At 36.4% G+C, this 24,572-nt stretch overlaps 6 protein-coding genes and 1 pseudogene across 7 annotated transcripts; 3 read left to right on the top strand and 4 right to left on the bottom strand.

Moving 5' to 3' along the window:
* The first annotated feature begins 2,129 nt into the window (after nucleotides 1-2,129).
* Nucleotides 2,130-5,350, top strand: LOC106328175 (annotated as a pseudogene).
* Nucleotides 5,336-8,482, bottom strand: LOC106328176 (peroxisome biogenesis protein 12). Its single transcript, XM_013766560.1, has 10 exons — nucleotides 8,305-8,482; nucleotides 8,120-8,225; nucleotides 7,897-8,033; nucleotides 7,435-7,684; nucleotides 7,083-7,192; nucleotides 6,711-6,785; nucleotides 6,512-6,598; nucleotides 6,175-6,261; nucleotides 5,973-6,110; nucleotides 5,336-5,891 (listed from the first exon to the last, which is right to left on the bottom strand). The coding sequence occupies exons 1-10, from the start codon at nucleotides 8,410-8,412 to the stop codon at nucleotides 5,820-5,822; spliced, it is 1,170 nt and encodes a 389-aa protein (XP_013622014.1). The 5' UTR covers nucleotides 8,413-8,482; the 3' UTR covers nucleotides 5,336-5,819.
* A 1,931-nt stretch (nucleotides 8,483-10,413) lies between these two features.
* Nucleotides 10,414-11,724, bottom strand: LOC106331657 (60S ribosomal protein L23). Its single transcript, XM_013770052.1, has 4 exons — nucleotides 11,666-11,724; nucleotides 10,843-11,127; nucleotides 10,727-10,768; nucleotides 10,414-10,638 (listed from the first exon to the last, which is right to left on the bottom strand). Exons 1-4 carry the CDS (start codon nucleotides 11,676-11,678, stop codon nucleotides 10,556-10,558), a joined length of 423 nt encoding a protein of 140 aa, XP_013625506.1. The 5' UTR covers nucleotides 11,679-11,724; the 3' UTR covers nucleotides 10,414-10,555.
* A 361-nt stretch (nucleotides 11,725-12,085) lies between these two features.
* LOC106328231 (histone-lysine N-methyltransferase SUVR4-like) lies at nucleotides 12,086-15,543 on the bottom strand. The gene is made up of 8 exons (XM_013766632.1): nucleotides 15,350-15,543; nucleotides 13,508-15,038; nucleotides 13,179-13,441; nucleotides 13,036-13,102; nucleotides 12,902-12,952; nucleotides 12,711-12,804; nucleotides 12,460-12,516; nucleotides 12,086-12,345 (listed from the first exon to the last, which is right to left on the bottom strand). The coding sequence occupies exons 2-8, from the start codon at nucleotides 15,005-15,007 to the stop codon at nucleotides 12,314-12,316; spliced, it is 2,064 nt and encodes a 687-aa protein (XP_013622086.1). The 5' UTR covers nucleotides 15,008-15,038; nucleotides 15,350-15,543; the 3' UTR covers nucleotides 12,086-12,313.
* A 1,418-nt stretch (nucleotides 15,544-16,961) lies between these two features.
* Nucleotides 16,962-18,566, top strand: LOC106332784. Its single transcript, XM_013771277.1, has one exon. The coding sequence runs from the start codon at nucleotides 17,205-17,207 to the stop codon at nucleotides 18,378-18,380; it is 1,176 nt and encodes a 391-aa protein (XP_013626731.1). The 5' UTR covers nucleotides 16,962-17,204; the 3' UTR covers nucleotides 18,381-18,566.
* Nucleotides 18,567-19,754: 1,188 nt separating this feature from the next.
* LOC106329230 lies at nucleotides 19,755-21,532 on the top strand. 2 transcript variants are annotated; one of them, XR_001267762.1, is made up of 3 exons: nucleotides 19,755-20,165; nucleotides 20,321-20,877; nucleotides 21,446-21,532. XR_001267762.1 is itself a non-coding variant. In XM_013767856.1 (2 exons), the coding sequence occupies exons 1-2, from the start codon at nucleotides 19,848-19,850 to the stop codon at nucleotides 20,810-20,812; spliced, it is 810 nt and encodes a 269-aa protein (XP_013623310.1). In that variant the 5' UTR covers nucleotides 19,755-19,847; the 3' UTR covers nucleotides 20,813-20,969. The 2 variants fall into 2 exon arrangements, 1 of the variants encoding a protein (XP_013623310.1); XM_013767856.1 differs by lacking the exon at nucleotides 21,446-21,532 and having other exon boundaries at nucleotides 20,321-20,969.
* Nucleotides 21,277-21,954, bottom strand: LOC106329232. The gene is made up of 2 exons (XM_013767857.1): nucleotides 21,789-21,954; nucleotides 21,277-21,672 (listed from the first exon to the last, which is right to left on the bottom strand). The coding sequence occupies exons 1-2, from the start codon at nucleotides 21,857-21,859 to the stop codon at nucleotides 21,453-21,455; spliced, it is 291 nt and encodes a 96-aa protein (XP_013623311.1). The 5' UTR covers nucleotides 21,860-21,954; the 3' UTR covers nucleotides 21,277-21,452.
* Nucleotides 21,955-24,572: the final 2,618 nt, after the last annotated feature.

The following is a 24,572-nucleotide window of genomic DNA, read 5'->3' as shown; positions in this document are numbered from 1 at the left end:
ATATATATATAAATATTACATTTATCTTACATATTTAAGCATACGGTTAAATGAAAGTAATTAATAAAGTTTATTAAATCATAATATTTTTAAAAAACTCAAACCAAAATAATATTTGGTTTTGACTAAAATATATTTTCCCAAAACCAAAATACCACATATATCAGTCGTACGTCTTTCATTCTAGCCATTGGTCTTAGTGAAATTTCCTCTCATAGATGGACTTTCCTATGGCCCGACAGAATTAAATACGTGGGCAAATTGCCCGGTGTCCAATTAAAGTCGGGTCGGATCGTTTTTAATCCAAGATCCGAATGAGTTCTTTGCATTCGTATTTCCCTTCCGTATTTTCAAATTTGAAACCCTAAATTCCCAATGCTTCGATTCCTCTATGAACAATCCAAATTATCCTCTCCAGTGACTGATAAGTTTTACGTTCGGGTTTAAGGTTTGGGGCTGTCTATGATTGTTATTGAAATCTTTTACGTATGAGTCTTGTTCTTGTTTGTTATTAGCTAATGGATTAGCATTTACGTATGAGTCTTGTTCTTTATCTTATATATTTAAATCTCTTTAAACTAACTGTTTTTCTTTCTTGGAATATACAGTATGTTTGTTGGGTTATTTTAATCAATAGAGTCTAGACGTGGATATCGTTGATTGTATCAACACCAACCTCCTTTTGATCACCCTCTTCTGCCGAATCATACAGTACAATTTAGATAATTTTCTATCGAGAAAAACACAAAAATAGCCCTAAATCAATTTTTTGTTCCCAAACTAGCACTTAAGGTCAAAAGTCACAAAAATAGCACTTAATGTTTTATCAAAAGTCACAAACTTAGGGTTTAGAGTTAAAGGGTGGGGTTTAGGGTTTAGGGTTTAGAGTTTAGGGTTTATGGTTTAGGATTTAGGGTTTAAAGTTTAGGGTTTAGGGTTTAGAGTTTAGGGTTTAGGGTTTAGAGTTGAGAAATGAGGTTTTGGGGATAAGATTTCAAATTTTGAAAAATAAAAAAATTAAAATTTTCAAAAGATAAACTTAGGAAGATGCTATTTTGGTCATTTTAGTTTTTGAGTGCTATTTTTGTGATATAAACTTAAAGGTGATATTTTAGAGATTTGTCATTTTCTATTTATTGTACAATTATTTAACATTTTAAAAGACTAATAATTTTTTATCAAACAATGATACAAGAAACACAGGTGTATCTGCCAGACATCGTGAAAAATGATGATTTTGGTTGGCAGATTGTGAATATTGATGTATCAGTTTAAGCTCTGATAATTTCAATATATATCTCAACTTTACTAAAGTTTAATAATACTATACATCTTAAGTTAGAGATTGTGAAGAGGTATTTTCTATGAGATAAGTTTTCATTTTCTATCTTGCTAACTAATTAAAATAAAATTTTCTCTTTTTAGTATTATATTTTCCAAAGTAAAAGTTATATTTTACTTAATTTTTGCTTAATTTTTACTTAATATTCCTTATATCAATTATTAAAATTTTGCCACATCAAAGTTTTTGCAATTGAAAAGAAATATTTATAATACTATTTGATTGAGAAGACATATTACACTTTTGTAGTTATAAGATTTATATGAACTCACAACTCTTTTTGCCACATCATTAACCACTAAAAATATCGAATATTTTTTTATGCATTTGTATCACATTTTATGCATTTGTATCACAAATTTAAAATTTGGCTAAATGAAAAACTATAATACGATTTATTATTATTTATTATCCAAAAGATTTTTTAATATGAAATTGACTAAGATGGAGGTTTTTTTTTAATTGAATCTAGAAGTTGGACTGAACGGTGTTTTATTGAATGAGAACTCTAAGTGGACATGAAGTTTAATTGTATTTACGATAATTACCTTATGAGGTTAAAGACCTGAATGAATAAACCGGTTGGTTTAATTGGTTAAATGGGTTTAATCGCAGATCAGATACCAATTGGTCTGGTATTATGATATCGCGAACAGAAAAAAATTTAAGTTACAAATTGACATAATATAAACTAACGGGGCCAATCGAATAACAAGGAGAAAAGTCATGCCACATTCCTAAAATTTAAAAAATTCATTTTCTTTTTTAAAGTCGCCGGCGACGACATAGAGAAGAAGAACGTCACTGCAAACTAGAGAGAAAGAGATGAAGGTTGTGGCTTTAGTGAGTGGCGGCAAAGATAGCTGCTATGTCATGATGAAGTGTATCCAATACGGTCACGAGGTATGTCTTCTACTCTAGCTTCCCTGAAACTGCCTTAAAACAAGTTTGTGTCTTTTTTTATTATTATATGAACTTTAAATCTCACTTTTATTTGTGTGTGTCTCATAGATCGTTGCATTGGCGAACTTGTTACCGGTTGATGATTCGGTTGATGAGCTGGACAGCTACATGTATCAAACTGTAAGACTCTCTCTCTGCTTCTTCTTTTTGTCTTTGGTGATTAGATATATATATATATATGTTCATGATTGTGAAGGAAAGCTGAATACTTGAATTTAATTTGAACAAGGGTTGCAAGAAAGATTAAGTTTTTATTATCTCACATATATATAGAACTGTGTTTATATGAATTTGGTTAATGTATCATGATTTTTAAATATGAGTTGTTTTGTTAAGAAATTGGAATCTGAATGTCTCTTCTCCAGGTAGGCCACCAGATTATTGTGAGCTATGCAGAATGCATGAATTTGCCATTGTTCAGAAGGAGAATCAGAGGTTCTTCCAGGTTTAGGCTTTTGCTTGAGATTCTAATCCCTTTTTTTGTTTTAGTTGGATTATTATTCTAAGGATTTATGCTTGCAGGCATCAGAAACTTAGCTACCAAATGACTCCAGATGATGAAGTAGAAGATATGTTTGTGTTGCTGAGTGAAGTGAAGAGACAGATACCTTCCATCACTGCAGTATCTTCTGGCGCCATTGCATCAGACTACCAGCGTCTGCGTGTGGAGAGTATTTGTTCACGGTTAGGTCTTGTTTCCTTGGCGTTTTTGTGGAAACAAGACCAGACTTCGCTTCTTCAGGAAATGGTAAACCCAAGTTTCAAATCTTTCTCTTTATGAATTTGTACTTCTCTAACTCGTTTCTTGTTTTCTTGCAGATAGCTAATGGGATCAAAGCTATTTTAGTCAAGGTGGCGGCAATAGGTTTGGATCCCTCGAAGCATTTAGGGAAAGACTTAGCCTTCATGGAACCACATCTTTTGAAGCTGAAAGAGTATGCCACAGTTATCTTTTAACGCTTTCACTATGAGTCTTTCTTATCTAATTGTGTTACTTACATAGATTATGTGGCCTCTGAATGTCTCTTTACTCAGGTTATATGGAAGTAATGTTTGCGGTGAAGGAGGAGAATATGAGACTCTAACTCTGGATTGCCCACTATTCACTGTATGTCTTCTTAGCAAACTTAACGTTTTTCAGTTCATTGTTTCATTACATTTGTCTGTAGTTTGACAATTTTCTGTTTTCTTAGAGAGCGAGAATCGTGCTTGATGAATTTGAAGTTAAGCTACACTCTCCAGATTCTATTGCACCTGTTGGAGTTCTCCATCCAACGGTCTTCCATCTCGAAAAGAAGGGAAATGCAGACTCTAGTTCCCTTGAGGAGGAGCCAGGGTTAGTGTTTGAGGTACAAGGAGATGGTCCTAACCCACCAGAATCTACTTGCCAACTCGATAATGGAATCGCTGATGTAGTTGGACAGACAAGAACCAGAGTTAACTTATCAAAGACCGGGAAAGACAACACATTCTCCATTTGCTGCTGGCTTGAAGATTCTAGTGAATCTTCAACAGGTAACACCAAAAGCAAACTACATCTTGAAGATGCTCTCGCACATGTACTTGATATTTGCTTTATACTCTTTCAACAGGTCTGAAAGAAGATCTTGAGACTGTTCTTACAGAAATAGAGTCGCAGCTTTCGAAACATGGAGTTAGCTGGCAGAATGTTTTGTACATTCATCTTTACATCTCCGATATGAGTGAATTTGCTGTGGCAAATGAGACTTATGTGAGGTTTATCACACAAGAGAAGTGCCCTTTTGGTGTTCCTTCACGTAGTACAATAGAGCTTCCTTTGGTACAAGCGGGTCTTGGTAAAGCCTACGTTGAGGTTTTAGTCGCAAATGACCACAGCAAAAGGGTTCTCCATGTACAGAGCATCTCTTCCTGGGCACCTAGCTGCATCGGACCTTATAGTTAGGTGAAAATTTTTCCTCTCAACTTCTAACTTAAACAGGAAACTCATTTACTTCCATGTTTTACTTCAGGCCACTCTGCACAAGGGTGTTCTTCACATGGCTGGACAGTTAGGACTTGACCCTCCCACGATGAATCTTCGAAACGAAGGCGCAGTTGCCGAGCTGAATCAAGCATTGACGAACAGTGAGGCAATAGCAGAGGCTTTTAGATGCTCAATCTCTTCATCAGCTATTCTCTTTGTTGTATTCTGTTCTGAACGCACAAAGCAATCAGAGAGGAACCAACTTCATGAACAGTTTGTTTCCTTCTTGGATTTGGCAAAGTCTTCTCGGAGGGTAGCCAATGTCATCGATTCTATTTTCCTTTACATCCTTGTCCCTGATCTCCCCAAAAGGTATTATTAAACACGGTAGAGAATCTAATATTTTACTGGTCTGTGAGTATCTGATTTTTAAAACTGCTGTTCTGCAGTGCTCTTGTTGAAGTAAAACCTGTCTTATACGTCGAAGAAGACGAAAAGACCGATGATGAAACCAGACAAGGTCAACTGGGTGAAGGAGACTACAGTTGTTGGGGATATAAGCCAGAGAAATGGCACCAAGATTGTCTGCAGACACGAGTTATTGATGGGAAAATATGTTTGAATGTGCTCTCCATCTCTGCCGAAGTGATGAGGAAGCTTGATGAACCTTCCGGAGATGAAGAAGAACAACTGAAGAGAGTATCGAGATTCTGTGTTAACCTTCTCAACAAAACCTTGTCTGAAAATTCATTCTCTTGGCAAGACACCACGGTGAGAATGAATTGAGTTTTCCTGAACACAATGTCAGTCTTTCATTAAAGCTTTGCTTATATCTCTTATTTTTGTTGATGCAGAGCTTAAGAATACACTTCTCTACAAGTCTTGGTGTGTCCGTAGAGAGGTTATCCGACATTTTTGAAACTGCATTCAAAGTGCTTAACGAGATGAGTGGCGGCGGAGTTGCATTCAACGGCCTGAAAGAACCTATATTCAATCTGGTCCCGGTCCTTGGTGCTGGAAACACTTCTGCTTCGCTCGACAACATAATCACCTGTGAACTATTCTCCCTAAGGTCGTAACCTTCCTTTTCTTACAAGGAACACAAGCTTTGCTTTTCTTGATTTTTAAGCCGGCTCTCCTCTTCAATGGGTTTCAGTTGGGAGTCACTTGAACGGCATTAATGTTTTGGACAGAATCATTTTTCTTTGGAAGTCTTGTTTTACTTATGGAAGAACAACACGTAGTTGTTTTGTTTCAAATGAAAACGAAATGATGTTTGTTTGTGAACCTAAGGAAAAGAAAAACATGTTTGCTTTCTTTGTCCTCGTTAAATTCAGCTTTGGTTAGGCGTAACACAGCTTTCTTGCTATACAAGATCCCAAACTTGATGAACTCTATAGAAGAAAGCGTATCCATTTATCTAAATATACATAACCCAATTGGGGAATTAAGAGTGTCACTTGGAAGACTTTTAGCTCTTCCGGTTTAGACTCTGGTTGCACCATCTCCAAACCGAGATTGAGAACAAAGCTCACACCGTCTGGCTTAAAACCATAAAACAGATTGTCCTTAAGTGTCGTGAAACAGCCTCCTTATCTGATCCACGCTTGCCGGGATCAATGTCACTGGACATCGCTTGTACTGTCACAAAAGAAGACCAACATAGCTTTATACCAAGGGGGTGGTTATTGGGAATAGAGAGAAACGTTTTGGAGAACCAACCTTTGTGACATACTTGAACACGCAAGCATAGCAGAAAACAAATCCAGAGACTGTGACAACTGATGGGTTTGCACGTTTTTGCAAGCATAAGGCACAGAGCGAACTGTCTGGAGGTAGAGGGATTCCTTCTTTAGCCACCTGCATTTACAAACTTGACTGAGCTAAAGATGTCTTCATTAGTTTCAGATATTGATATGGATACCTTTGGGGCTGGAGGAGGTGGAGGTGGAGGGTACACAGTTGGAGCTGTCAATCTTTCTTCAGCAGACTGATACCACCATTCCATCATCTACAAAACCAAAAAAAAAAAAAATGAAAGAGACGCCTATGTTCAAATAAAATATATGTGATAAAAAGATCGACTGAGAAACAAACAAGCCAAAGTATTGCAATTAGCTATGGCTGCAGAATAATACAAAACCCAGTCTAATGTAATTAAGCTCGTATTTCCGAAAGAAACCTCCTTCAAAATATGGTGGGAGGTTTCAAGACGATGAAACAAGCCAAGAATCATAAACGGTGAAGTGTATGGTACTTACTTTAAAGATAAAAACTGCTGCAATCAAACCGGTTTGGGCGTAGTCAAGAACCGCATATGAACAGGTAAGAAGAGCCCCTTGCACTGTCTAATCCAATATTCAAAACAGTGTTGTCAGACGTTGGATGATTAATGTGTAAGCAGTAGTAGGAATCAGACTATCTCATTCGTTAGATTACAGGAAGTTCAAGAAATCATACTTTTAACCATGGAGGACCACGAAGTCTCTCACGCTCATGGTTCCGTATCTTTGAAATTCTTGAAGAAGTATCCATCTATCTTGGCATCAAAAGAGGAAAAAGATCAAGACAAAAGTGTGTTAAACATAACACATGTGAATTTACAACTTCACGTTTATCTAGACACGTTAACAAGTGGACTTCTAACTTCTAAGTATACCATCCAACAAAGGTCAGGATCAGGAGTTCTCTGAGGCCTATAGTAGAAATCCTAGAACGAACGTTACTGCATTTTCGTTTCGAACATTATACTTAAATCTCCTTCGACTAGGGACTAGCCAAACAAGAATAATGGTGATGAGAAGTTTCAAGCAGAAAGGAAGAAGTGGATACCAGTTCTTGCCCTGTGGCTCGACAAACTTGGATCCCAAGAGCTTGAAGGCCGAGAGAATAGAATCTAGTAGCGTCCAGTAGATATAAGAGCTGGTAACTGAATGATAATCCTGCACAGCAAAGCCTAGGTCAGACCAGATCATTTCAAATAAGTTAACTGCAAAATGATGCAAGAGATCCTATATGAATCCTCATATCATATGCATTACTCAATTCCATCCAGACATGAACAAATAGTGTGGCCTGTGATTTCAATTACACCTAGCCATGAAGCTCAACAAGGCAAACTAAGAATTGCTCCTAACTACTATAAAGAATCATCAGCTACTATACAGTCAGAGCCATGACTAACCTTCACTTGATGCATGTATCCAAGGATAGCACACAGATATAAACTTTTTAATCTTTGTAGCTAACTGCACTCGAACAGAAACCTCTTGATTCCCACTATCCCCTCTTGAAACAACTGGCTCCTCTCCTGTGAAGAAGTCAGCTTCATCAAACCCTTGATCCACCATTCCCCATAAACTTTCCCTGAGCCTCGCTTCCCTCTCCTTGTTATATATAGCATGCAACTTCGATTTGAAATAAGGTAACACAACCTAACAAAAAAAAAGGCACTTATTAGAGAATACAGTACCAAGCTTAAAGGCACAACCTTTATGCTTTTAACAGAACACCCAATTACAAAAAATTGCAGTTAGGATATGTGTAAGTACCAGAACACAACAGAAAGACACTTAAAGGCACAAGCTTTATGCTTTAAACAGAGCACCTAATTACAAAAACTCTGCATTTAGGGTAGAGACAGTACCAGAAACACAACAGAAAGGATCCTCTGGCGTTTCTCTAACCCAGAATGTTGAACTTCTTCTTCTCCGGAACCTTTCCTCAACCTCAATCTCGCTGACTTCCTCCTCAAACCATACAATGATTCAGCAAACGAAGCATCTGAACAACAATTCATTTAAAAGACCAAACTTTATAAGCAGACACTCCAATAAACACTGTAAGACAACACTTTCACAGAATCTAACCTGTGGTTCGTAAGCTATGTCCTTCGAGAACAAGCATCAGAGCAGCATAGAACTCGTCCTCGTAGTCTAAGATTTTATGAAGAAACGATCTTCTCAAAGCAAAAACCTACAAAACACAGAAGATGAATCAACATCGATGTATAACGAATCTCAATTTAAGAAGAAGGAAGGGCATTTTGATTTACGCCGAGTGAGTATGTGAGAGCGGCGCGGAGGCTAGCTGGAAGCTGCTGAGCCGCAGCCATCTCGAAGAAGGTAGGGCGTGTGCCATCGCCTCCCACCTGAAACAGCATCTTCTTCTTCTTCTTCTTCTTCTAGTGATTGTTGATAAAGGTCCGGTGAGAGACCTTTAGCTTCTTCAGAAGATAGACGAACCAGAAAAAACGCATTTCGAGACAGAGAATATTTATTTATTATTACGTCATAAATCAAGGTTCTTGCCACGTCAGCAACATTGCATATTTGACTCATACAATTGTTACCCAGATATTAAATCCCGGTCTAGACCTAGACGGCAAATCGGTCTCATCAAAATGATTTTTTTATATCGATTTATACAATTTAAATTGGTTTAAATTGTTCTAAATCCACTGAAATCGATTTAAATTGTTCTAAATCGACTGAAATCGATGTAAATTAATCTAAATATGTTAAATTAATTAAACAATAATGTCAGTATAAATCCACAAATTCGTTTAATTTCTTTTGTGCTATATATCTAATTTTGATAATTCATCATAATAATTTTATAATTGAACTCAACAGCTAAAATATCTCATATAAATGTAAAATATATATAAAATAAATCAATAAGTTTTTAACGCTTAGGCCTCGCCTAGTCGCTAATCCTCTATAAAACGCCTAATTACCGCCTAGCGAATTCTTGAACATTGATTGTTACTGTCGTGATTATTGCTTCATCATTGAATTGTTACCGTGTTAATTGTTGCTTCATCGTTGCATCATATTTTGGGTTTAGACATTGTTTTGTTAACTAGTTGCTAATATATTATGATTAAAGAACATCTCTAGTTTTTCATTGTTTCAAGAAATGTAGTTGTGTTCAATCTATAAATTGCGGAAAAAAATTAACGATTTTTAAGAAATTTTTATCAATCTTACCTATTTCAGTTTTTATAGTTAAAACATAACACGGTCGTGTTTATAAAGCTTAATTGATCAAAGACAAATACAAAAAGGAGGCACATCTCTTAGTTCTTAAACTGTTAAAAACATTCATTGGTTCACGGATCGGCATGACGTAAATAGAGAACCGACATGTACATAGCAGCAACATAAGGAAGCAAATAAAGGCTATGAGTAGATCATCAAGCAGACCAACTACCCCCAAAACTCCTTATGGAATGATATCTATTGGGCTGGCTATGTAAACAGTACTTAATATCATTGCGACATAAACCCGAGCTCTGGTGACAAGTGGAAGTGTTCTTTGTGGATTCATCATTTCCCGCAACAATCTCCGTAGTAAGAAAGAAATATCTTGCATCCTCTAAAAGAAACTATCATTCACTGATTATACATTTCAAAGATTATGCGTTTCAAGATCACGAAGAACGGTTGAATAATTACGGTCTCAGGTTATAATCTCTTTTTGTTTATTTGATATATATGTGTCACGAAAACATTTTATGATAAGTCTATTCCAATGTGAAGTATTAATGTGAAGTATTAGTACATAATTGTTAGTAGTTAACATTAGGCTAATGAATTTAAATGAATGATTGAACTATAGCAAAAGTTTGTCTTTTATAAAGTATGTCTTGATGATTTTCCAAATAAAAACTATCTTTGAGAAGTTACTACAACTATTTGAGGTGTATTCAATCAACAATTTGAAAGTATTTGATTTTAGAAGGTTTTTAGATGATTTCAGGTGATAAGAGAATTTATTGTGGTTTTTGTTAAACTATTTTAAAATCTCATCTAAAATTATGAAATTTGAGTTTTTATTTGTAAACTAAGAAATTTCAATCAAATACTCCAAAATGGCTAAAATTTATAAAATACAAAATTTAAAATATATTCAATAATTGTGGATTTTAAAATAGTTGATCAAATAACAAGCACAATGACACTATATTTTAAAGGAGTTTGAATAAGAGTGAAGCACTCTTTGGTTTAATACCTGACCGTATGTAAGTTAGTTAGATTTACATACACTTTAATTAAAAGTGTAGCGTCTAATCTTTTGATTGGTTTAGTGTTGCTAGATGCTCTGGTCTACATATTTTTCTTTGATTGTACATAGATTAATAACATTTGCCATCATTAAATAGTGAACCAAATCATAATAACTGGCACGAGAAACCAAAATTTTATAGAAACTAGAATCAAGATTAAGGCATAACACAAGTCTATGACAAAAACAAAGCATCCTCAACAGTGACGAGTTCAACAAGCACAAAAAGATAGAATTTAAACGATAGCGTTTGCAGCACTAGCGATCCTTGGCCACAGGTCAGCACACTCCTTTCCGATTGGTCCAGTGATAGCAGAACCTAGATAAACATTAGAAGAAACACAGATTCATTAGGCTAAAAGTCACTAGTTAATTTAGTGATTATTGCACGACTATGAACTTCTTACCCTTCATTTCACCCTTGGGATTGACAATGACACCGGCATTATCTGCAAATTGCATACCTTAATTAGACTTGCACACTTCAAATACAAACACAGAGATTATTAACAGAAATGCTGACCTTCGAAGTACATGAAGACACCATCCTTCCGGCGCCATGGCTTCCTCTGCCTAACAATGACAGCAGGCAGAACCTTCTTACGGAGATCAGGTTTACCCTTCTTGACAGTAGCCATAACCATGTCACCAACACAGGCTGATGGCAGACGGTTAAGACGACCCTTGATACCTTTAACGGAGATGATGTAAAGGTTCTTGGCTCCGGTGTTGTCAGCACAGTTCACGGTGGCTGCCACTGGAAGACCCAGTGACATCCTGAACTTGTTACCAGAGGTTCCTCCTCTTCCTAAATAAACAAAAATATTCACAGATGAGCAACAGAATAAATCAACACAAGTACCAGACATATGATTAGGATCTCAACATAATAATTAATGACAAAGTTATTATGATAAAAAAAAGATCGGAGATGAGCAGCACTAAAAATCAATCCAAGTTGTAGACGCATGGTTATGATCTTAACATATGATTCACGACAATAAAAATCAAATAGGAAAAAGACAAATAACGGAAAAGACAAGCTTGGCTATCTAGCAATCGAAGCATAAGCATCATTTTCCGACAAAATGATAAAGAAGACAGGTGAAAACGCATGCTAAGCCCTATAAAACAACACAAGTGCAGCTCCAAAAATTTTATATATCGGTAACAAGAGTTAATGATCTACAAAATGAAAAATGAATCAATCATACTGAATCTCACAAGTTACAATAAAAAAAAAAACAGGTGATGGGTTCTCTAGGGAAAACAAGCGAGGGTAAACACTAGATCTTCAATACGCGAGCATAATCAACTACAAGACAAAGCTGGAAAGAGATGGTTACCACGCTTCGACATGGTTGCAGAGTAGCAGCTCTCCTTTAGGAAGAGTTCCGATTGCAGTGCAACAAGGTTTATATACGGTTATGCTAGGGTTTTCTTTGTGGTGCTGACCTGGATTTTGATGTTATTGGGCCCGGAAAAACTTACCAACAAGCCCAATAACGCAATACAATTTATACAACTTTTTTTTTTCTTTTCTCAATATCTTTACACACAAAATTTAAAACGTACAGTGAGTTTACAACTTTACAAGGAAAACTCTAATCTTGATCGGATGGCATGTTTCAAAGCTGATTGTAACGATGCATCATTGTCATAAAGTTGATTAAAGTTTATATATTTTAAGAAGGCCTACTAGTGTTTATATACAGTATTTGACATTGGCAATAAAGTCTGTAGTAGAACGACCATAAACAAGTTTCTTTGGTTAGCAAACAAAACTCTTACCAAAAATCTTTGTTAGCTTACCACCAGAAGAATCTGTTCAGTTCAGATCATTTTTAACCTAAAGAAAGGATTTTTTTTTTTTCTAAGAGAAATTTTTTTGTGACCATTACAGTTCTCTGTTGGAGTTAAAGCAAGAAGCTCAGTGGATCAAAGTGCACGTGGTGGGTTATGTTTTCTAAATGTTATACTCTTACTAATCCTCCTCATTTCCGCTTTAATGGCACTGCTTTGGTATCTGCGTTTTACAAAATTTTGTGGTTGTTAGTAAAACATTCAACAGCTGAATCATTCAATAATCATAATAATGGGATCAAATTATTTGAAAAGTGACACTTGATGCCTGCCTAACCTGGTTGTCTTTTAGCATGAACAACCTTTCTTCTTTCTCCCGACTTGCCTCGTGATCCTGACACATATCACCATAATGCATAATTAGCCAAGACAGTTCAGTTTTATCTGAAGCTGTTTATTCCTATGAACCAATGTACTTTGCGAAATGTTCGGATCTCTTATTGAACAAAACAAGTTCTAACTTTGTGTGAGCATACTACTAAGGAAGATTTGAATATTGAAGGCAATGTGTAAATGATAACTACTGACCTATTGGCTTTTTGTCTCTGCATAATTCACTTCCGCAGCTACATCTAAATGCCTTCACAGGATGACTTTCATCACTGAAATCTATCATGTAATCCTGCGATTATATAAACACGGGCTATTTATTTGTATGTGAATAACTCAGGAGTGGTTAACATAGAAGACGTGTTTGGTCCATCATGGTGCTTACTTACCCATGTCAGTTCTTCCATGGCCTTCACATCTCGAATGGTAAAAAAGGCAATCTACACACATGACCAAACCAAACTGTAACAACTGGTGCCTTGAGGAAGATTGAGGTTAGAGAGGGGAAAATGATAATACTTACATGGTAATAATGTCTGTCAGGAGTCTCTATTTGTACCGGAATATCAATCAAGTTTGCATCCCCACATCTGCATCAACAATAAAAGTTCAGAAGAAGAAGGATAAAACTCTCTCAAGAGAAGCACGTAGCACAAGGAGAGTTACCTATGATTAACAAACCTAGCAACATTTCCACAGATTGTGGCGTCCAGGCAGAGAGCTTCTTCATCTTTCAAATCCTTTTCAGAACCCCAGTCTGCATCCAGAGTTACAGGATATGTATGCCGCTCACTACTAAGTCTTAGATTCCGCTCGTATAACTCCGTGTTGGTCAATATTTCACCAATGTATTCATAGACAAAGGTTCCTTTCGGCAAGTCTTGCAGTGGTCTAACACCCCATCCTTTCCCTTCCGATGTAAAGTAAACCTGGAAAAAGACATCAAAACATGAAGAAATGTTCGGTATATAGGAACTAAAGTAGCATCTCCCTACCTGAAGTAAACACCTTATCCCTCTCTGTACTACTCGATTACCACACAGCATATCACATCCACACTTTCTCCAGCATTCCTTAACGAACTTTCTGATCAAGTGCCCTTGGCATTTACCATGATCTCTCTCTAAAGGGCAGTCTTGGCAGTAAAATTTATTAAAGGTATCTGGTGACTTTTTCATCTTAAGACAAGTGTCAAGAAACTCCTCCTTTAGTAACCCTTCTTTGGTATACGCATATTCTCCACTGGTTTCACGAGCACAAGCACATGGGAAGTCAGCTGAAAGACAGTCCCCCTTGCAGCTTGCGCAACAGTCGTCATCGGAAATGCGAGCCAGAGAGACATGCACATAAGCACTTTGGTATACAATGTTGTGAGGGATGTAAGTGAAAGTGGGCACTTTCTCAGTCCCAACATCGTCAACCAGGGAGATCTCAACGCTCTCTGAGCCTTTGGTTATGTCATGGATAATGGTTTTATACTTTCTTTTGCGGACACCATTGCTAGTCTGTGGCTGCTGCTGGACTCCCTCAACGGACGAGCTTGAGGTTGCAAAACGGGTTTCATATATTGTTTTCAGAGTAGCAGGAGAGTCAACATTCTTCTCTCTACTGCCATTAGATGAACCTGTGCTTAGCTTCTTCAGAGTAGCACTAGGTTGAGGAGGGTCAGTGCCCACAACAGCATTCTTCCCTCTATTGCCATTAGATGAAGTTTTAGTTGCCTTCTTCAGAGTAGAACTAGGAGAAGGGTCGATGAGCATATAATTCTTCCCTCTATTGCCATTAGATGAACCTTCACTTTGCTTCTTCAGAGTAACACTATGAGGAGAGTCAAGGACCAAAGCATTCTTCCCTCTATTGCCATTAGATGAACCTTCGCTTTGCTTTTTCAAAGTAGCACTATGAGGAAAGTCAGTGCCCACAACAGCATTCTTCCCTCTATTGCCATAAGATGAACCTTCACTTTGCTTTTTCAGAGTAGAACTAGGAGAAGGGTCAATGACCACGTCATTCTTCCCTCTATTGCCATTAGATGAGCCTTCGCTTTGCTTCTTCAAACTAGCACGAGGAGAAGGGTCAATGAGCACATCATTCTTCCCTCTGTTGACATAAGATGAAATTTTGCTTTGCTTCTTTGGAATAGCACTATGAGGAGAGTCAACGACATTGACCACAACATTCTTCCCTCTAATACCATTAGATGAACCTTCACTTTGTTTCTCGCTTCTCTTCACTCTATACAGAGTAGTGTCAGCGCCCACAACAACACTCTTCCCTCTTTTGTTGTTAACTGGCGTCTCATTCTCTTCATCAAGAGAGTAGATAGCATCGATCAATGCAGAATAGTTATCCAGTTTAATAATACCCCAATTCTCACCGTTCTCTCTCAGCAGCTTCCTAAGCACAAGGAGAGTCTTCTCATCAGGAATCTTGAGCTCCCTTGTTTTCTCACAAGCTCTGCGCACCCTCTCGTCGTTGAGCACCAGTGGTTGCATTTAAAGATAACTTTTCAGCTAAAACTGCAAACTTTTTACACAAAAAAAAAAAAAAAAAAATCAGTAAAGATGTGAACTTTAAAGACTAAAAACTGCAAACTTTATACACACAGAACAAAAACAAAAACAAATCATCAAAGATGTGAACTTTAAACCCAACTCATGTGAAATTGGGATCATTCATAAGTTATCAGCAATCAAAGCAAACTCTCTCACACACACCAAAAAAAAATCGTAAGAAGCTAAGCCGAATCGAATCAGAAAAACGGCGAATGCATAATCACTGAGCAAAACGAGTAAGAGCTTGCAGAAACGAAGAGAAAAGAAAAAAAAAAGAAAAACCTCAGTGGTTGGTTAGGGAGAGAGTCACTATTTCAAGCGGAAGCTTCTCGAGTTCAGCAGCCTAATCACAATTATTATGGAAGAGTGAGAGAGTGATTGAATTTAAATAATAATAAACTGTTAATAAATTCACTGGTGGGAAATCAGAAATGCCCTAAATAGATCCCATTCTCGGAGATCCGATTCACTGCGGCTGTGAGTAATTTGTTTCCCGCGAGAGAGAGAGAGAGAGAGACACTGTATTTATTTTGTCTATAGGCCCATTGACTTTTTTGTCTGTATAGGCCCATTGACTTGAGAGACAATCAACACCCAAGTTATGGGCTACGCCTACTACTACTTCCATCTCTATAAATACTAGTTTTGTGTCTTTAGAAAACATTTATAGCTGAATTGTTAATTTAAAATGATTTTTAACTAAATCACCCTAAAAAAATTATATAAAACTATGAGATATAAATTTTTTTAAAGTAGATAAGTTGGCTAGAGAAGTAAGAAGAGTTGACAAATTAAGCTTATGTAATTTCATGGTTTTGATATGCCAAAACTTAATAGTTCAATGGACTATAATTAAGCGCCACTTCCCATTTGTATCATGAAATTGTCAATACATTAATGAATATGCATATCCTCCTACATTCTTATAAGTTTTGACGAAACTTTAGAAAAATTATAAAAGCATGATTAATGGGGAGTTCTTAAGATGATGTTTCTTAGCGGAATAAAATATTTAAGAGCCGGTTCTTAGCTTTTTTTAGTTAAAAGCTAAGAGACGATTTCTTATATTCCGTTAAAAACTACACTCGAAGAATCTTCCATTAATCATGCTCTAATAGGTTGTCTCGATCTGTTTACTAATCAATAGACTTGCTTATACACAAATACTATTTTGCTTAATTGTAGTATATGTGCAGTCACGAAACTTCAAGCTTTGTCATCAGATATTTTGATAAAAGATCATGAATACTTCAGCATCATACGAACTGAAACTTCAGAGTATGGAAAATGATACTTTAATCTATTCAGCCAACTATTTAAACCACTTAAATTTGTGAAATAATATTAAATTTAAGTTGGTGTGGTTGTGACAATTGTTATTTACTACCTAGCTTGATTTTTTGACTAAATACTTTTAATTAAAACTTAAACTGTTATAGGATAAGGTTCCTGAATATATATTTTAGGGAAAATTTTGCACGAAACAAGCTTCGTGAATAATTGAATCTCAACCTATGAAACAAAAAAAAAACAAAAATACTAAAATAACCATCAATACAATGAAAGACAATTACACTATTTGAAAATTTTATTTGAGTTTTCCTAACCTGAAATAACGTAAAATAAATAAACCAAAAAGCTAATTAAAAAGCCAAGCAAGGATATGTATAAAAAAATTAAACTTCTTCATGAAATAAAACTAAATTACAAAGAAGATATAAAAGAGCTCGAAGATAACAGAAACTTCCCTATTATTACGTAAATATGGTTAATTCGTAACGACAGAAACTTCTTCTCCTTTGACTAGATCTTTTGTTTTTCATTACAACATGTCAAACCTGTTCTTAAAGTCTCCAACTGTTGTTATAACCACTTTTCCGTTGAAGACAGCTTGTAAAAACAAACCAACGGTCCAGTTCTTATCATGTCTAAAAACAACCATCTCCTTCCTCATCTCACGCTTCTCCTTCCCCTTCCTTTTTATTCTCCTTCTCAAATCTCTTCTCAACTGATTCGCATAATCATTCACGAGAGACAAGTGAAAAAAAGAAGAGAGAAAGGTTTACCTTTCTTGACTCCCACGTTTCTCGCGAAACGTTAAACGAATCCATTTAGATTGTTTTTCTTTCTAGAAAACATGGTCCGGCAAAAATTCGCATGTCCTGTTCTCGAAATCAACTTAATCTCAGCGCAAGACCTATCCCTCGTTTCGAAAAACATGAAAACGTACTCCGTCGCGTGGATCAACACCGACCCGATGCGAAAACTCACGACCCGTGTCGACCAAGCAAACCGATCTAACCCAATATGGAACGAGAAGTTCGTGTTTCGCGTCAACGACAAGACCCTCCAAGCTGACGTGTCAGCTATTGTGATTGAGATCTACGCAGCGGCTTGGTCTAAAGACGCGCTTGTCGGGACCGTGAACGTTCTTCTAAGCGATCTCTTTGCTCCTTGGTCTGGCTTCGGCGACGGCGACGACGGCGGCGGCGGGAATAACAACATGAGGCTCGTGACTCTTCAGATCCGTCGTCCTTCGGGGAGGCTTCAAGGCTTTTTACGGTTAGGCGTTGCGCTTCTTGACGGTGGTCAACGGAGTATGCCGTTATCGTCAGAGGTTAACGATGTGAAGAGAGACGGTCAAGATGGTGTGAAGATGATGCATCGTCGTACGAATAGCGATCTGACGGATTTAACGACGTCGACGAATGATTACGGGGTGAAAACAGGGGTTGTTACCGGCGGAGCAAGAGTTTCCGGCGGCAATAACGGCGGAGGAGGTGGTGGAGGAGGAGGGAGTGTTGTGGTTGGTGTGGATAGTATGGTGAATGGTTCGTATTGTAACTCAGATATTGGACCGTCGGCGTCCGTCGTTGCGGCTGCGATTGCTCAGGGGCTTTACAATAGACAGAAAACAGCGGTTAAAGCGGTTGCGGTTAAGGAGGACGCGAGTTCGATACTCGAAGGGAAGACGGAAGGGATGGAGCTTAGAGTGGAGAGGTGGAGAGCGGAGAAAAAAGTCGCGGTTGGAGCGGTTGAAACGTCTACATCATCGAGCGAAGATTCTAGCGGGAAAGGAGGAAGGAGGCCGAGAAGGAGGAGAAGGAAGGAGAAAGAGAGGCGGAGGAGATCAAGAGATGGAGAAGGTAAGAAAGGGTTGTTTTCATGTTTTGGGAATGTGTTTGGATGTGAGATTTCGATTACCTGCGGCGGTGGAGGAGGAGACAGCACTAAGAAGAAGAGACGTAAGAACAAGAATAAAGTAGCAAACCTTAGTGCGGTAGACGAAACGTTTAGTCATTCCGCGGCTTGAGTGTAAACGTTTGGTCTATGGGTAAAACTCTATTAAAATTTGGATGATATGTGGCAAAACGTATGAATAAAAAGCTCCTTTACATTCTTGGTGTAAACGTTTAGTCACTCTGCGACTTGAGCGTCTTTATACGTGTAAACGTTTTGGTTTGATGGGTTAAATTGCAACTTTGAAAATTGAAAGTATGAGGTCTCAAACGTATGAATAAAACTTCATTTACATTATTGGTGTAAACGTTTGGTTTGATCGGTTTATTGGTATTAATTATGTTGGTACGGCAGAAAATAAAGTAAAATACTATTCGGTTTTGATTATCCGGTTTAATATTGGAAACCCTGAACCGTTCTTCTCTCTATGATAAACCTCTCGATTATCAAGTTTGGTTTAATCTGGTTTCCATCTCCATCACCTCTACTGAACTCCGTTTGGTTGATTGCTGGTTTGATTTGTAGGGGTGTTCAATCCGGATATCGGTTTAGTTTTTTCGGTTTTACGGTATTTCGGTTAGAAAATATAACTACCATTCTAAATCCATATTTACTTCGGTTCGGTTCGGTTCAGTTTATATACCGTCGGTTTTCGGTTTATTCGGTTTTATACCAAAACAAAATTATTTAGTTTGGGATCATATTATATAAATTTTAGAGTCATTGTCATCGCCGTCATTTATTAAAAAAATATTATATTTTCATATAAAAGAACAAAAAATAAAAACGCTTATACATTCAGATGAAATAATCAAATCTAGAATTAATATCAAAACTCGAAATTTTGAAAATAAAAATAAAAAACAAAAGAGAAAAATATGAAAGAAAATTTTTTGCACTCTTTCATATTTAGTGTTCATCAAAGTCATGTTTCTTAAAGTGAAACTCTGTTCGTTTATAAATAAGAAAAAAGTTGCGAAGATTTTTTCTAGTTATTATCCATCAAATTTATAACTTTCACTTCAATTTAATCAATGCTAAAAAAAGCAAAATGATTAAAAGAAAAAGACTAAGAAATAAGAAGCCTCAGTTGCGATGAATTGTTATTTAATTATATTTTAAGTGTTTTTTAAATTAAGATTATTTATTACTATAAAAAATATGGTAATAATTATTAACAAAAAAAATAACTTGTATAACAAATAGATTTTCACGTGACGTTATAAAATATGTACATATTTACATGTTTCTACTTTTGATCGGTTTTGTTCGGTTTATTCGATTATGAACCAAACCATATCCAAATCCTATGGTTTTTATAAAATCATATCCATTCGGTTTATATGGTATATACCAAAACCAAACCATATTGTCTATTTCGGTTCGGTTTTAGCGTATTGGACATGCCTACTTTCATATCAATCACCTCGATTGAACCCGGTTTGATTCATTTCTGGTTTAATCTGGTTTACATCTCCATCACTGTTGCTCTTCAGAAACGATTGATTAACAGCTAATGTGGAGTGGATGAAGATCAGCTATGGCGAATCTGCTCCATCTTCAGCTATCTTCTTCTCCTTCTTCCTCACATCTAGCTGCTTCCGTCAGACGCAGATACTCAACTCTGAATTGCGAGATTGATCTCTGGAGAAGCTTCTTTATCCGTAGCTCCGTCGTATGCCGCGCTTCTCGCGGTGGACGGTTCAGATTCAAAGATGAGCTCTTTGACGACGGAGGTTTCACTGGATTTGATTTTGGTTACAGAAAGAAGAAGAGGCCGTGGTGGTGGCTAGACGACGATGATGACGACGACGATGATTTGATGATTGGCGATGAAGACTGGAGTATGGTCTTTGAGGTATTGCTTCTTCTTCTTAGTACGATGATCAACACTCAGTGTCGGTTTCATTACAAAAGTTTCTCACTTTCGATCTCTAATGCTTTGTTTTAGGTGTTTAGTGTCGGTTTCATTACAAAAGTTGCTCACTTTCGATGTGTAATGCTTTGTTTCAGGTGTTCAGGACGTTAAGCTGGATGCTTGCGCCCATAGGCATGTCTTTGCTTCTTGGAACAGACTCAAACGCTGGTTTAATGGCGTTAGCAGTTCCTCTAGTGCAGTCCGTGATGTCACTTGTGTTTAGTAAGGTCTTGAGCAGGCCCAGTGTTGTTAGACCTGTAGATAGAAGCAGAAGAGGAACGTTTTCAAGAACAAGGAAAGCTAGGCAAGTAAAGAACATGAATGGTGATAGTGTGGATAAGGGAGGATACAAGTCATGGATGGTCGGAGGAGATGCTGGTGATAACAGCACAGGCTCTGTTTATGGAGGTTGGGATGATCTAGATAAGAGATATGAGATTCCTTCAAACGACAATGTTCGTCCAGAGCAACAGTCTAAGAGAAGAAATAGTAGTCGAAGGTGGAGAGTTAAGGAGAAGCCATTGCTCTTGAGGATGCTATTTGCTGCTTTTCCCTTTTTGAGTTCATGGACCAAATTGTTATTTTGAGCCCTTTATAACTTGGAGAAGTGTAATATATTTCAAATGAAGTCAATCTTCCTGGAACCCTAAAGGTTAGCTTTCATTCATCTTGGAACTTTAGAATACATGTCTTAGTTGTGATAACAATACATATTCTGCAAGCTGTTAAAATATATGCCTGTCAGAGATTTGTGCTTATATCAATATAAGAGTGTAATGGTTCTTGTTTATACGGCCTAAGTAGCATATTAATTTATCTTTTTAGTCAGCACCGATAGTTGATGATGGAGTACCATATGCTGCTACTAAAATTTAGTATGTGAGAGTTGGGAGTACATCCTCTTCTCCTTTATATAGTCAGGGAGCAATACTGCTAAGAATATATGCTTTCACATTTATTTATTGCACATGTTATATTATATCACAAAGGCTTTTATTTATTTATTTTTGTTATATGAATTTTAAACCGAAAGGGCACATGCCAGTTCATTGTTCTACAACCAACAAAGAAGTCACATTTGAAAACATAATATAGGAGGGGCTTTGTACATATCCGAAGCATTGTCTTCTTGGTTTCTCTTATATACTTTATTGTCTGGATATAGAATCTTATGTGCTTCCTGGTGATAAAGACTAAACCCAAAACTAGATCGTAAGCAGGACAAAATTATAGAGAAGTAGGAGGATCGAACTTGTAGTGCTTGTCAATGAAAAGAGATACGTCCCAAGTGCAGCTTAGTCCCTTGGGGATGATCACAAGGTCTCCTGCACCAAACTCTACAAACTCTGATGACCCTTTTTGATACACCTTCACCTTCCCCTTCAACAAATAGCATGTCTCTCTTTCTTCAAATACCAATGCATATTTCCCCGGCTGACAAGACCATCTATTTATCAGAGAGAGATTCACCATGTTATGACCAATGAAATTAGGACTAGAAAAGATGAAAGTCTATGTAATTAGCTATGCTAGAAATAGAGCATGTGCATGTTTGATACTTACTTAGGCCATGACATTACTCCAAGTTCAGCTAACTTTATGCTAGAAGGGTTGTGTTCGATTACGATATTCATTTTCAAAGAGGGTATAAAGATGTTTTAATGCTATTTAGATGGAACAGAGAGAAAGGAAGATATGAAGAAAGTAGGTTGAGTAGTTGCTCTGCATGTGTAGAGATATATATACAACAGGTATGGGCAAAGTAACTTCTTATTTTGTCCCTTGTATTTAAAGGGATAATAGGAAAGTTGAATCTTTAAGTAAGCACTTTGACTCAGAATGGTTACAAAACAAAGTCAATAGATACATCCATCAAGCTGCGTTTTTAAGATATCTTTCAAGAAGTATATAATATTAGAAACCTCTGGTTTGCTACTCTTCTGTGTCTTATCAGTTAATCTGATTAAGATTGTTTCACTAGAAGGAAAAATGCTTGTTAAGATCGGCTTTTTACAACAAGTACTAGATGCTTCTTCTCTGAAGACTGTTATTCTATCCTCAGAAAATTTATCAGTTTCGAGAATGTTTGACTGATTCTTAAGTGGAAGGTACGTGATAAATCGGGACATTGATTGGTGTAGCCCACCTATAGTTTGGCTGCTTCCTCCAACTGGCTCTGGTTTGTTGTAGTATGTCATGTGCATGTGAGGATTAGCACTTTAGTGTGTATACTTCTTACTATATATTTATATTTATATGGATACGTTCACATCTTTAGAGAGACTCATATCCTTTGAATGCTAGTATTTGCAATCTTCAGACAAGAGTAATATGAACAACTGGATACACCGATAAAGAGTGGAAGTTAGGTTCAGGATGAAAACAAAATCACCATTTGAACACCCTAATGAATTTGGAAAACGGTGTCCTGCTTTTGATTTGGTCTAATTATCATTCACACATCGAAAACCTTTCTTCTTGTTTCTTCAGTATTGACACTGAACATGATCCAACTTGCTCCTACCAAAGGGATCAGTAAATGCCTGTCGGTTTGACTGGTAACATATCAAACCATCAGAAGACCAACCTGAAGGAAACCGGTATGAGAATGAGAGAGAGAGAAAAAAAATGGATCAAGCAGCCATAAGTAGACCACAAGCTGTGTTTGATTTGTTTATAGGTTAATTTATTTCCACTTCCTTTAGCTCTATAATAGACGTTTCACATTTTAAGAAGTCCCAATGTGACCTACACATAAATTAGTACTGAATTCTTGAAAATAAGTATGTATTATTTTCTCTTGTCTATATGCTTTTGACATCAATGCTTCAGCTAGTTTAGGTATCGTAATTTTCGTGCTCTATGTTGTTGATGTCCTCAAAATTTAACCCAAGTGAATATATGTCATTACACAAAGAAAGTGTGGTCGGTCCATCATCCATGGCAATACAAAATGACAGAAGGACGTCTTGTGCAAGAGAGCCACCATTGTTTCTTACAAAAGATAAGCCCACTCTAGTAAAATACATATAGCCCATATAACATATACAACCAACACTAACCGGAGATAACCAATGTGATAATAAGTGTATGTATAATACAATTAAGTATGGTAACTTGTGTGTTACAAAAAAAAAAGTAAAAAGTATGGTAACTTTTACAACCAAGTTGCAAATTTGACATTTCACAAGTTCGTCTCCCGGGGATTTGTAAATTGCATCGATAAATGAATTTTGGGCTTGTAACTTGTCGTTTAAGACTCCTTATCTTTCTTTACTCTGATTTTATTTTCATAAATCCCACCATTAATTTTACTGTATAGTTTAAAAAAAAAATAATAATTAATTGATATCCTTTTCATCTTTAGGGTAAGTAAAAGAAGTAATAAATAGCCGGAAAAGGTTGGTCTGAGGGAAAATGTAACTCTCTCTATTTCAATGCATGCTTTCTTCAAAAATAATTAAACAGGATGCAGTTGGAGGGGGTAGCTTCATCATGTCATGGTAATTTAAGACGTGAGCTGGTTGAGTTGGTATATCTCTTAATTTCCCTTATACGGTTATTTATCCTCTCTCTCCTATAATTTATTTTATACTAGCCTACACTCTTGTATGCTAAGTTATCTATAAGATAATTTCACATATTAAGCAAAGTATAGTTGGACATATGGATGGTTATACAATATAGTTTCATTTGAGACCGATCCAGTCACGTCATCTCGTTATGAGAGCAGGGTAAGCACAACAATAAAAACAATCCTATAACTCTTCTAACATAGTAGTTTCACACATATATCGTCAAAATCCACAACCGACCAGTTTTCATTGGATGCAAATAAACAACCATTTCAACATTTACTTATCGAATGTAGACAATGCATGAGAACAGTATCACATTCAAAATAATTCAATTTTAGGAGAAGAAGCAATAGTACCAGTTCTAACATTTATTACATCAAAACAACAACAAGACCAATCTTAATAGTCTACTAGACCCAGCGCGAATATGAATTTTCAGTTTTCAATTATTTATTTTATTAAATGATGTATTTGTAATATTCGTTCATATTATATTCATTAAGTAAATATTTTTTTTTGCATCTTAAACTATCTATTTTTTTACGAATGTGTGATATCATATAAAAAATATATAAAAAATGAGTATAGAGTTAATTAGATAATTTTAAAAACAAAATTTTTTCTTTCGTGTGTGATATCATATAAATAATGATCCGCCCGGTTAACAAAAATCATGATTATTTTATGTGTAATTTTTTTATTTTGACTATTTCCTTAAAACTATATTAAATTTTACATATTTTAATTAGAATATTTTTAATATCTTTAC

Source organism: Brassica oleracea, chromosome C3 (assembly GCF_000695525.1).
Source record: "Brassica oleracea var. oleracea cultivar TO1000 chromosome C3, BOL, whole genome shotgun sequence".
Taxonomy (NCBI): Eukaryota; Viridiplantae; Streptophyta; class Magnoliopsida; order Brassicales; family Brassicaceae; genus Brassica; species Brassica oleracea.
Note: the sequence above shows the minus strand (reverse complement) of the source record. Positions and strands in the feature narration are given on the sequence as shown.